At 45.6% G+C, this 13,646-nt stretch overlaps 1 protein-coding gene across 2 annotated transcripts in view; it reads right to left on the bottom strand.

Moving 5' to 3' along the window:
* Positions 1 to 5,745, bottom strand: part of RAPGEF5 (Rap guanine nucleotide exchange factor 5) — a 251,304-nt gene extending 245,559 nt beyond the window's left edge. For both annotated transcript variants that reach the window (XM_074986184.1, XM_074986185.1), the window contains exon 1: positions 5,563 to 5,745. In XM_074986184.1, the coding sequence (XP_074842285.1) occupies positions 5,563 to 5,745 (183 nt within the window). The remainder of the gene's footprint in view (positions 1 to 5,562) is intronic.
* Positions 5,746 to 13,646: the final 7,901 nt, after the last annotated feature.

Raw genomic sequence — 13,646 nt, 5'->3', positions numbered from 1 at the left:
CTGGCAGTTACATCACCCACAATAATAGTCCAGTATTTTATTTTGCACATTGATTTCAGTGTTTTGCCACAGAACAGAATACTGTACCTTACACCCTTCATTATACTCATATATATTTAAAAAAAAAAAAAAGGTCAGTTACCTAAAACCAGACAACAGTGGTTGTAACTATAAGGTATTTAGGGCAAAGCTCTCTCCTTCTCTCTGATCCACAATCTATACGATATGTTCTATGCATTTGTTCCCAGAATGTTACACAACATGAATCCAATGGAAGCTCTGCACAATAACAGATGCAAATCATGCAATAGAGAACTGTCTCCTGAATGAAAGATTCTTGCACTTAAACTGAGTGATGCAGAACACGTGTTCTTTCTTTGGTGCCGCATTATTAAAATGAAGAACGCAAGTGCTGAAACAGTTCATATAGTGGAGGTGCTGAAAGGCACTGAATCAAACTGTAAGCCCTGTATGAGATGGAAAGCACTTCAAGCCAAGCCCCAGCACTTATTCACAGAACTCAAATTTTCTTTCGCTTTCCAATGAGGGGTGGGAAAAAACCCACCATCACTTTTACTGTGAGTACTAACAACATGACTGTGCTATACAAGAGACAAATAAGTATGGTCTCTGGCTCCAAAACTAACAGAAATCCCCAAGTGACAAATCCTGCAAACAGATAATGCTTTACTCTCATTAATATTGATTGTAATGAACAGGGCTACTTGAAGTTATTCTCATTCTCACGTGGCTGTGGGACTGAGACCTGGAACATTAAATGGAGAAGACGGGACACAATCCAAAATCAAGAGGAAGAATTATCTTTCAAGTTTCTATATCCTGGTTATAGGGAATCAATGCAGGTCTGAAATACATAGTCCAGTTTTTTTGCTCCACTGAGCTGAGGGGAACATGCATATTTTATATCACCATATCCAAAGTAATTCTACAGCAATTCTCAGTTATTCCTGTCACAGACTGGAAATTTGGAATTAGTCCTTGAATAGACAACAGCCAAAATCAGGCACTGAAAGACTGGCAGATCAAAGAGATGAAAATGTTGACCTTTTTCTTATATCTGTTTGCAGAGTTTATGCCATTCTTTATACATTTTTCTCTAACCCAAATGCTTAATTTCTCATTAAAGAAAATTCCAGCAGTACTTGCCAATGGGCAACCTTTAAACAACTCAAAAATCCTTCACACTTGTATTGTGCTTAATCACTGTCAGATCACAAAGCATGAATATGTATTGTTACCCCCATTTTAGATACAGGGAAATTAAGACAGATTAAATGACTTGCTTTGGGTCACACAGCAAGTCAGTGTCAGAAACAGGAACAGAACAAGTCTCATGACTCTCGGCCCTTTGCACTATTGAGTGGGACATAATGTTTTCCTAAAAAAAAGTAAACAATAAACAAAAAGGGATTTCAGTGAGTCAGAGCTCACCTGAGAACAGTTCCACCTGACACTAAGGAAATGCATACACAGCAGCTGCAAGCTTCCCAGTGCAGAGATCCGTGACAGCTCTGCTTGAAAAAGCAGAGTAGCATAGGCCTGCATGGTGGTATGGCATGCTTAGTGGTGGTAACTTGAGTACAAGCCCACCCAACCTCATGTATAAACTCAGGAGGCTAATCCTAGCTGACACTTGTGCTGCTGCAGCCATTCTATTATTTTTTGCACACCATCTTAAGCAGAGTTAACACATCTTTCTTTCCAGGCTCAGAGGCACACCTCCAACTGCTGTAGACACACACTAAGAATGAAATAGGAGTAATGCAACTGCTTAAACCTGATGAAGCTAGACTATTCCTGATGGATTCACATATAGAGGAAATGCCACACATTGGACATAGCTTTCCCCTTTCTATACAGATGGGGCATGTGCAAGTAATACTTTTAGGATCTTTCAGTGTCACTCCACTGACACTGTTTGGGGTGGAGCTTCATAGGATATACCTATAGGACAAACATCTGAGTCAGGGTAGACAAACTGACACTATCAGGGTTCAAGCTCACACAGTGGTCACTGAGGCTCAAACCCAGGGGCCAAGTAGGCTCAAGAGCTTGAGCAAGCAGCAACATTCACACTACTATTTTTAACACACTAGCTCAAGACACTAGCATGAGTCTGTGTGTACAAATGGAAAGGTTCACTCATTGCTACAACAGACACATTGGCTATGTCTACACTAGAGCGATTTGTCCACAGCAGATATCTTCCAACAATACTTCTATCAACAGATTGTGGCCAGACTGCCAAGCAGATCAAAAGAGCGATCCAGACTGACCAACCACTCTCTCAACGGAACAAATGACCAGAAGCACAGCAGACAGGGCTGCCCAGTGTCCTGGAAGCCGTGCCTGTCAACAGAAGCCCCTCACCAGCTCCGAACATCCAGACTGTCTTTCTGTTGAAAAATTCTGCAACAGTCTTTCTGCCTCAGGAGAGGGTGGCAGAATGCTGCCAACAAAAGTGGCATGTGCTGTCAATTTACTGTCGACAGAATGCCGTGGGAGTGTGGACACCCTGCGGGTTTTGTCAACAAAACTCTCTAGTGTGGACATCGCCATTCACAGAGTCCTGGGGGAATGGAAGCATGACACAATCTCACTTCCCAGCAACACTGTTCCACCAAAGCCCAGAGATTTTCAGACAGATAACACAACAGTGACCACTACCAGTCCACGGAATCAGGAGAACCCGCACATGGGCCATATGGCTCCTGCTAGAGCAAAAGCAGCAGAAAAAGCCCATTCTTTGCAGATCCCAGAGATTTGTGGGGTTAGGATCCCAGACTCCCAAAATGCACAGCTCCCGCTCTCTTCCACCAAGATAGACAGTTCAAGAAATACTGTAAGATGAATCAAAGGAGAGAGCAATCTGGCCAGCTAACAGCAGCATGTGTATTGTGCTGCAAAGATACTGATCACATAACAACTAAGTATCTCCCCTTTGGTCCTACATTGGAACTCAGGTGCCCAAATATTCACAGTGTAAATGTTCATAGTGTTAACTCTTTAAAGTTTAATTAAAGAACATAAGATTTAAAATAGGGAAATCGTGTTAACAAATCTTCCTAATCTGCTGTGTGTGGTTTCATGAATGAGCAGAATTTCACAATATGTCTGCACTGCAGAAAAGTGTGTTCTTAACTCAGTTTAGCTAACTTTGGTTAAAATACCAGAGCAGCTCAGCTTGGGTTTGAACTCAAGCTGCAAACCCAAGTTGCAATGTCTAAACTGGAATCGGAACCCAATTTAATTCATCTGATTTAAGAACAGTGCAAACATACCTTTACAGAACGCCATTGTTCCCCAGCCCTTATTTGTCCTTGAATGTACCCGAAAGAGAACAAATACAGCTGAAAATCTAGAAGAGTTGAGCTTCAGATATTCCAAGAAACTACTTTCTAAAAACTATTTGAAACACCTTAGCAGCGTCCTTTTGATATACTGTTTTTGCAAGTTTTCCATATTAGAGGGAAAGAAGATAAAAAATACGGGTGAAGATTTGGAAGAATAGGATATGTCTAACTAGTCTTATTTATCCTATTCTTCAACTATATTTTTATTTTAAAATAAATAAAAGGGAAGCAGTAAATAGAACCAGTAATAAAGTATACTGATTTCAGGCCACTCTGCCATACTGATCATGTAGGCAAACTTCTGCACGTGTGGTGCTCCCCACTCATCTGTATTAGCTTGTATCATTAAACTATTATAAACAAATTTGAATCAGTGCCTGTCATGCTACTGGCACTGAGAAGTATATGGTCTAGTTGTTCGAACACAACTGAGAATTTCAGTTGCATTTCAGGCACTGTTACTTACTTACTCACTGCATGAGACTCAATACAGGATTTTAACCTTTCTATGCGTTTATGTCCAATCTGCAAAATGGAAATAAATTTTATCCCACCTATTAGTAAAGACTAAATTAGGACAGTGCAAATGCTTAATTGTGTTTTGAAATCTTCTTACGATATCACAGAAATGACTTATATCCAGAACTGCTCAGAACATTTTCTACAAAGCACTTTGCTATCAGAACATGCTGACTGGTTGAGGACAACGCTTTTCACAGGAATTCACCAGTTGCAACAAAACTGTCACCAGGAAGAGTTTCTTGGGTCCAAGTGGGCACTTCTGCTCCAGGAGCAACACCCAGCCTAACAATAATCAATATAGACTTAAAGCACTGATTCAGACCAGCAGCTTGAACCTGAGTTTCCCAGTGGTGCTTTAATTATTGGACTGTGACCTCCTCTAGGGTGAATCTCTCTCTTGCCCCTTCCCCCACACCACTTCCTTTATACAAATTTCAAAAGGCTTGTGTGGTTCCAACAGGAAACATTTGGCTCACGTGAAGTGCTGCAGGATGGAAATCTATTTCGCAGCCAACCCACCTTATAACTTCCAGGATAATTCCTGTTTATTGTGCATCCCTAAAGCATTACTCCAGAGCTAAAGCAGACAACTGTCCTCCAGGGCTGTTTTGCACACCTGGTAGGGGTGCGCAAACGCAACCTACTGGGGTCAGCTGTATCACAAGGAGTAAGGGAAGGCTGACCTTCTTCAGTGAGAATGGCAAAGTAAGTTGATTGCAAGTACAGTAAACCCTTGAACTGCATGGGGGTTGCATTCCCACAAATGCCGTGTAACTCAAGTTTTTGCACAAGTAGGAGGGGAGGCTAAAGCCTTCTCCCTGCTTTCCCCAGCGGTGTCGCTGTCAGGCTTACAGCCATGCAGCTCAGGGAAGGCAGGGAGAAGAGGCTCTGAGCTTGCAGCTGTGGGCAGCTAGGCAAGCTGACAGCTGCAGAGCAGCTTCAAGTTTGGCTTAACTCGAGTTAAAGCAAGTTATGCACAACTTGAAGCCATATGTTTTGAGGGTTTACTGTATGTCATTTCTAGCAACACAATTCTGGTAGCTAGAATTGCATATCTGCCAGGGACCTTCCCGAGTGTAGGCATAACCTAACTAGCTAACACTGAGGTCAGGTCTGCTCTATGGTGAAAAAATAAATCCATTTAGGATACTCAACTCCAGCTACGTGAATTGCACAGCCGGAGTCGACATATCCTAAATAAATTTCTCCTGCTGTCCCTGCAGTGGGAGGTCCATGATAGAAAGTCTCCTCTCGACTTCCCTTACCCTTCAGGAGCACCAGGGTCGAGAGGGGAGCCCAGATGGTTGGATTTAGTGTGTCCCCACTGGGCATACGAAACCGAACCTGGCAAGACGCACTGCCACCCTATCGCTCTTCGACAAGCCTAGCTGCAGCCTGCCTTGGGGGAAGCTACAAGGCCCACTGCCCCCAAGGGCTAGGCCAGACTGGGACGGGCCTCAGCAGGACGCCCAGACCTGGGCCAGCGTTGGAGCGCAGCCCCTGCCACTCAGGCTGCGCCTCCCCGAGGGGGGGCACCGCTGGAGCTTGCTAGGGAGGCGCAGGGCACCCGCCAGGCCGGTAGGGGTCCGGGACTGCCGCAGAGCGTCGCCCCCAGCACCAGGCAGGCCGCGCGGGGCTGGAAGGGCCGGGCCGGCAGGTCACTCACCCGGGGCCCGGCGGCGGGGCTCTTCCTCCGCAGCGTCAACCCGCTCCGCAGGCGCGCCGGCAGCTCCCTCAGCTTCTGCCGCAGCTGCCCCGGCGGCTCGCTGCGCCCGGCGCTCGGCCTGCGGCTCGGGGCGGGCTCGGCGCTCCCGCACGGCGGCTGCATCTTGCCGGAGCCCACGGCCATCCCGCAGCCACGCCCGGCGCGTACCTCTGCGCGGGGCCCGCCGAGTCGTACGGCAGGTGCAGGCAGCGCGGCGCGGTGCTGCCGAGCGCTCCCGCCTTTTCCTGCTCGCCTCCCGGGGCCGCAGCTCCTGCCCGCGCGGGGCTCCGGCGAGCGCAGGTGAGCGGTGGGGCGGGGGAGGAGCAGGCGGAATAAAGTCCGGCTCCCTGCACGCCTCTCGGCCTCCAGCCACCGCCCGCCCCGCGCCGCCAGCGGAGCGATGCTAGCGAGAGAAGGGGCCAGCTGCAGCCCCGGGGTTGGTGGGGGGGAAGAACCGGCAAAAGTTTCCAGCCGCCTCCCACCGAAGATTGTAGCTGCTGGGTGCGTCGGCGCGCGGAAGGAAACGTAGTGGTGAAAAGAGCCTCTGGGTTCTGCTGGTGTGGCAGGTTTCCACTGCAACTTTAGGATGTTCTCCTTTGGGGGTTGAATGTAAACAAGAGGACACCCCGGCGGGGGTTGTATCTGTACCAGCCGCTACCAACGCACGTTGTGTTAATGTGCTGTGGTACATATAGCACATTGATACAACCAGAGTTGGTAGCTGCTGATACAGATACACTCCCTCTGAGGGGTGCCCTCTTTTTTGAAAGGTCAAATATGATAATCCTGTGAATGGGAGCATAGGCCCCCAAAAAACCTCAGCCACCCCTCAGTTGGAAACTAAACACACAGGTGTTTCAGGAACATTAGGAATTTGTATCAGTGAGGTAGCTGAGTTAGTCTGTGTCTTCAAAAACAGCAAGAAGTCCTGTGGCACCTCATAGACTAACAGATATTTTGGAGTATGAGGTTTCCTGGGCACAGTCCCACTTCATCAGATATTAGTCTATAAGGTGTTATAGGACTTCTTACTAGAAATTTGGCTACCAAACTGAAAAAAAACAATTATTCGTAGAGCTCTAGTCATGTTCTCGTCACCTGTGCTGAGCAGGTTTGGCTGACATAATGCTTACAGCACTGGCAGCAGCTTCACGTCTTTGTGTGTGCTCACACATCCCTGTTACACCCACTCATGGAGCTAAAACTGTGGTGGTGGGGAAATTTATCAACTAAATCCTTGTACAGACAGGGCTTTAGGAAGTAAGGAGTCCTGATGAAATGAGGCCTTAGTCTTCTGCTCTGCTACAGTGATTTTCAGTCCCCAAATCTCAGTACACTTTACAAACGTTAATGAATTAAGCCTCACAGAACCCTAGGGAGGGAGGTATTAAAATATCTCCTGTATGAGTAAATCATTGACTTCTATTGGACTTTTATCCTGTAAAAAGCCATTAGGCTCAGGGAAACTGAGGCAATGGTCACTAGCAGAACTGGGAAAATAACTCGTGATACCTTATGTCCATTTACTACATCTGTCCCCAGACAGGCAAGATAATCTTGTGGTTAGGGTTGGAACTCAGGACGTTTTGTTTCAGCTCCAGACTTCTTATGTGAACTTGGTCATGTTATTTCATTTCTGTGTCTCAATTTCTTTCTCATACCCCTTATCCAGCTTCCCTACACACAGGGCAAAGAGCTTGAAATAAGGGGTGGCTCTTTTTATTTGCCACCCAAAGCTCAGAGGTAAGGCTGGCTACCAATGCCTTGTGCCCTTCCAGACAATGAATGTGCTAGAGTTAAACCTCTGAAACCCAGGAAGTAGAGAATTAAGGCACACCCCAGCCCTAACCTTGCAAGATAAACCCTGTACTTGGAGCTGGCAAGAGCCACTGGGTATACACTGTGGAATAGTCTACACTAGGAGCACGACAATAGCATAGCTGCATCAATGTAGCTGTGCTGCTGTAGCATATCTGGTGGAGACTGCAGAGAAGAGAACTCTCGTATTGGCATAATAAAACCATCTCCCTAAGAGGCATTAGCCATCTTAGCGTTGTCCACACCGGTACTTAGGTCAGTGTAACTTACATCACTCAAGAGTTATACCAACAAAACTTGTAGCATAGTTGCACCTGCACACGTTTGTTTCAAGCAATGGTGCCCTATGATAAAAAGACATGAGGAATAATGCAGTGTGCTGGTTTGTGTGTTTTATTGTTTCTTCAGAACAGTATGCTCTCGCCTTCATCTGCTGGTACTGAGCTTACCTGCTGCAGGTTGTCACAGCTGTCACTGTGATGGGTGGTGAGGTGGATCTGCACCCAAAAGGTTCTGATCTCTGTCCAAGTCTTTGGGGATTACTATAAATAGAACTATTGTAATTGCTACTTTTACCTCTAGTTGTACAGTGTATTACGTTAAATAATTTATCTACAATTTTTCAGAGTGCATTATTGTCATTTGAATAATAAGAGAAGAGAAACAATAACTAGAAGCAATGGGAGGAAATTAAGAAAAGGTAAATTTAGGTCAAAGCTCAGAAAAAATAAATGTCAACAGGGACATATAAACTCCTGACTCCTGACTCCTGTCAGGAGTCTCCTAAGTAAAGTGTTGCATGGAACATTAAAACTAGAGAGACAAAACACTGAAAAATATATTTTGGAAAACAATAGTGCACTGGCAGGGAGATGGACTGGATCTGGATAACAAAATAGGTTCTCTCCATCTCTAACTTTGATGAGAATGAAAGGTGAATTTGAGGAGAATGAAGGGTGAATGTTCTATTGCCTGTCCAATGCGCTGGCCAAGGAATAATGGAATCTGAACTTACATCCCTCTATGGCTACATCTACACTAAGAGAAATCTTCAAAATAGCCATGCAAATGGCCATTTCAAAGATTACTAATGTGGCACTGAAATACATATTCAGCTCCTCATTAGCATGCCACTGGTCGCAGCTCTTCAAAATTGCCGTGTTTCTTTCCCATGTGGCTCGTCTACACGGTGGCCCTTTTTGAAAGGACCCTGCCAACTTCAATATCCCCTTATTCCTATCTGCTGATTTCGAAGTTTTATCTTAGTGTAGACACAGCCTATGAGTTCAATCTAGGTATTGTCCTGTCCTCTACCGGCCATCTCCCATACTCTTGAAAACTGTACAGAGTGAGGTTTTGAGCCAATTTAAGTCAACTGGGGTTTTGCATATGTGGGACCAGGAAGTCTATTCTGAATATGTTTGTTTTTGTTAACTCTTTATCCTAATCAAAAGAAATGCCATAAAATAGTCCAGGATGCTTCGTGCCTGACTGCATTTAAGTAGCTATGTAACGGAACAGAAAAATGGCAAAACACAATTATCTGGAATTAGACTTTTCCTGCAAAGCATAATAAACATTCATTGGAGACTTAAAATGTTCTGGCTTTCTGATGCTGTTAGAATAATCAATAAATACTTGATTAACTTCTAGCTCATTGGCATTTATCTCAATAAAAATGAAGAATTATTGTACAGAGGTTTCAGTAACAGACAGGGAACCAAGAGCCAGATATGGGGAGCCACTGAACATGCCTGTAAGAGTGTCTCTGAGCCAGCTCCTCCTAGATGCCCATTACATAGCTTGCACCCAGCTCTGCCCAGCCTGGCAGCAAATTCTTTCAAAATAAAGGAAGATGCTCCAGGCGTTCCTCCCAGAGCAGAGCTCCATCACATTCTCACTGACCTAGAGGAGTCAGGCAAGCAAGCAGTTCTCTTCCTGCCATTGTCTCAGGTTTATTTGTAACCCGGGGTGACTGATGAGCATAGGTACTGGAACTACAGATGTGTGTATGAGATGTGCCAAAGCACCCCCCAGCTTGAAATGATTTCCCTTATCTACAGGGTTACCAGTCTGGTTCAACACCTCTCAGAACCTCAACTATAAAAATTGTTCCAGCACCCCTGCTGGTGAGGTGGGACCTTGGGAGCCATTGGCCACATGCTCCCCGCCCCCCTCCCACACTTTCCACCAACGGAAGAGATGGAACAACTCCTTCCAGACCCAGACCCACCTATCCCTTCACCTGCTCTGCCCTCCCCACCCTTGCTCTGCCCTCTTTCTTCCTCTCCCCACCCTTGCTCCAGACCTTCTGCCTCTTCCCCCAACCAAGGCAACCCAGAGTAATATTGGCCAGGGCCAAGGGGGTCAGTGCCGGAAGCCGGGGTCCAGCCCCTTCCTTCCCCACGCACAGTCACCAGCAGTGCTGGGGGAAGCAGAGAAACTTGGCCCAATTCACTCTGCTCCCCTGGCCATGTCATTCAGCTTCCTGCTGGGGAGTGTACGGATAATCCCACCTTTTCGCCAAGGGACATACCAGGGCTACGTCTACACGTGAACCCTACTTCGAAGTAGCTTATTTCGATGTAGCGACATCGAAATAGCCTATTTCGATGAATAACGTCTACACGTCCTCCAGGGCTGGCAACGTCGATGTTCAACTTCGACGTTGCGCAGCACCACATCGAAATAGGTGCTGCGAGGGAACGTCTACACGCCAAAGTAGCACACATCAAAATAAGGGTGCCAGGCACAGCTGCAGACAGGGTCACAGGGCGGACTCAACAGCAAGCCGCTCCCTTAAAGGGCCCCTCCCAGACACAGTTGCACTAAACAACACAAGATCCACAGCGCCGACAACTGGTTGCAGACCCTGTGCATGCAGCATGGATCCCCAGCTGCCGCAACAGCAGCCAGAAGCCCTGGGCTAAGGGCTGCTGCACACGATGACCATAGAGCCCCGCAGGGGCTGGAGAGAGAGCGTCTCTCAACCCCTCAGCTGATGGCTGCCATGGCGGACCCCACAATTTCGATGTTGCAGGACGCGCAACAACTACACGGTCCCTACTTCGACATTGAACGTCGAAGTAGGGCGCTATTCCCATCCCCTCATGGGGTTGGCGGCTTCGACGTCTCGCCGCCTAACGTCGATGTTAACTTTGAAATAGCGCCAGACACATGTAGCCGTGACGGGCGCTATTTCGAAGTTAGTGCCGCTACTTCGAAGTAGCGTGCACGTGTAGACATGGCTCAGGAGAGTAGAGCGATCTGGGTCCATGTTGCTCCTCTATTTCCTCCACTGCTGCCAGGAAGTGCCAGGCGGCAGGCCTATGCTGTGGCCACTAGGCCCCTTGCAACCACCTCCATTTGGGGGTACACATAACCCCTTGTGCCCCCCCCAACCAATTGCCCCTATCTGTAGCAATTTGTGAAGACACTACCTATGTTGACAGTAGAACTTCTTCCACTGGCATAGATATTCCACCACCATGAGAGGCAGTTGGTATGCAAGCAGGATAAGTCCTCCTGTTGACATTGTGCTGTCTCTGTTGCTAGTTAGGTTAGTATAACCTTATAACCACACCCTTAGGGCTGTGGCAGTGTAGTTTAGTCTTTCTCATGAGGGCACTAACAAGTCATGCTGGGCCTCCTTCCCAGAACTCATTTTTGGTTGGCTGAGAAAGAGAGATGCTCTGCCCTACACTACAAAACATTTGCATCCCTAAATAGTAACAGAGAGATAGCCGTGCTAGTCTATATACTATCAAAACAAGAAAGCAGTCCAGTAGCACTTTAAAGACTAACAATATAGTTTATTAGGTGATGAACTTTTGTGGGACAGACCCACTTCTTCAGATCATAGCCACACCAGAACAGACTCAATATTTGGGGCACAGAGAACCAAAAATAGTAATCTAGGATGACAAATCAGAAAAATTATTATCAAGGTGAGCAAATCAGAGAGCAGAAGGAGCGGGGGTGGGTGGGAGTCAAGAATTAGATAAAGCAAAGTATGTAAAAGAGTCCCTATAATGAGCTAGAAAATTGCCATCCCTGCTCAAACCACATGTTAATGTGTTCAATTTGAATATAAAAGAGAGTTCAGCAGCCTCTCTTTCCAAACGGCTGTGAAAGTTCCCTTTCACTAAAACAGACTTTCAGGTCATTAACCGAATGTCCCGCTCCATTAAAGTGCCGGCTGACAGTTTTGTGAATCAGGAGTATTTTTATGTCTGTTTTATGCCCATTAATTCTATGTCTAAGAGAGTTTGAAGTCTGTCCAATATACAACGTATGTGGGCATTGTTGGCACATGATGGCATATATGATGTTAGTTGAGGAACATGAGAATGTGCCCGTGATTCTGTTAATAACCTGGCTAGGTCCAGTGATGGTTTTGCCAGAATAGATATGTGGACAAAGTTGGCAATGGGTCTTTGTTGCAAGGAAAAGTTCCAGGATTGGTATTCCTGTGGCATAGTCTGTGGTTGTTGGTGAGAATCCTCATAAGGTTAGGAGGTCTGTAGGAGAGAACAGGCCTGTCACCTCGGGCCTTCTGGAGTGTGGCGTCCTGATTAAGGATAGGTTGTAAGTCTTTAATAATGCCTTGCAGTGGTTTGAGTTGGGGGCTGTAAGTAATGACCAGTGGTGTTCTGTTCTTGGTTTTTTTGGGGCCTGTCTTGGAGTAGCTGGTCTCTGGTTATTCGTCTGGCCCTGTTGATTTGATTTTTTATTTCTCCTGGTGGGCAATTCAGGTTTATGTATATTTGGCAGAGATCTTGTAGTTTTCGATCTCTGTCAGTAGGATCAGAGCAAATGCAATTGTACCTACGGGCTTGACTGTAAACAATGGATCTAGTTGTGTGTGTAAGATGGAAGCTAGAAGTGTTTAGGTAAGTATAGCGATCAGTGGGTTTCTGGTAGAGAGTGATACTGATCAGGCCATCCTTGATTTGCACTGTAGTGTCCAGGAAATGTCTCTCTCGCGTGGAGTAGCTGAGGCATAAGTTGATGGTGGGGTGCAGATTGTTAAAGTCTCTGTGGAATTCTTCTAGAGTCTCTACACCATGGGTGCAAATCGTAAAGATTTCTCCTCCTTCTGCCTCCTCTGCTCTCTGATTTGCTCACCTTAATAATAATTTTTCTGATTTGTCAACCTTGACTACTATTTTTGGTTCTCTGTGCCTTAAATATTGAGTCTGTTCTGGTATGGCTATGATTTGAAGAAGTGGGTCTGTCCCATGAAAGCTCATCACCTAATAAACTATTTTGTTAGTCTTTAAAGTGCTACTGGACTGCTTTTTTGTTTTGATGCATCCCTAAAGAATGGGGATTTCAAATGTTAATGGTTACTCCAGTTTCATCTCTCTCAGCATCTGCGTCTGTCTTCCTTTGGGTCTTCTGTCATCTCCAGAGCTCTTGGAATGGGATCATCTGGTCCCTGAGGCTTTAGCCTATTGCCTCAGAAGGTCAGTAAACACCATGCCAATGCCTTTTTGCATCCATTGTTATTGAGCTTTTAAAAGGAGTCCTGAGGATTTAACAATATGTCTTCTATGAAAGTCAAGGGTCTTCTTTGAAAATCTTAAGGCATATGTCTAACTTTGAAACAAAACCACAATATACACTTTGATTGCTATTGATGCTCCATTCTGCTGTCAGTGGTTCAACTTGGATAAGTATTTTGAGGTGGACGTTTTTTTCTTATCTGATCGTTGAGTGGAATTCTACTTTTTAAATGTTTGGGTTTTTTTATTTTTCCTTTATTTATTTGTTGTGCTTTGAAAATTATTTGCTTACAGCATTGGCCGGACAGAGTTCTGGATTTGTGATACATAGGAAATGTCCTTTAAGGACTGAGTTGAAGATGAGATTATAAAATGTCATCCTTTCTGACTCAGTTGGCATTATTCACACATTTTGTTTCATCTTTGCAGTTTCAAGTTACTTCATGGGCTCATATGCCTTTGGAATAATTGCAGATACTGAAGCTGCCTCTGTTAATGTTCTCTCGTGAAACATCCTCACCTCACCATTTGAACTAAGCAGAAAGCTTGTCCCCTTTTTATTTCTACAGTACATTTAGTGCTGTCCTGCTGTACCCTGTCACATCTTTGGGGGACTTTCTTTCCAAAGACCATCTTCAGGTGGATGGTCAGCTTGCCTCCCACCCATTATAAGTGAGACCAGGAAACACTCTGTGCTGTTGGTTTTTTAAAACTTCAGAC

Source organism: Carettochelys insculpta, chromosome 2, assembly GCF_033958435.1.
Source record: "Carettochelys insculpta isolate YL-2023 chromosome 2, ASM3395843v1, whole genome shotgun sequence".
Classification (NCBI taxonomy): domain Eukaryota; kingdom Metazoa; phylum Chordata; order Testudines; family Carettochelyidae; genus Carettochelys; species Carettochelys insculpta.
The sequence above is the reverse complement of the archived record's forward strand: the minus strand, read 5'-3'. Positions and strand labels throughout refer to the sequence as shown.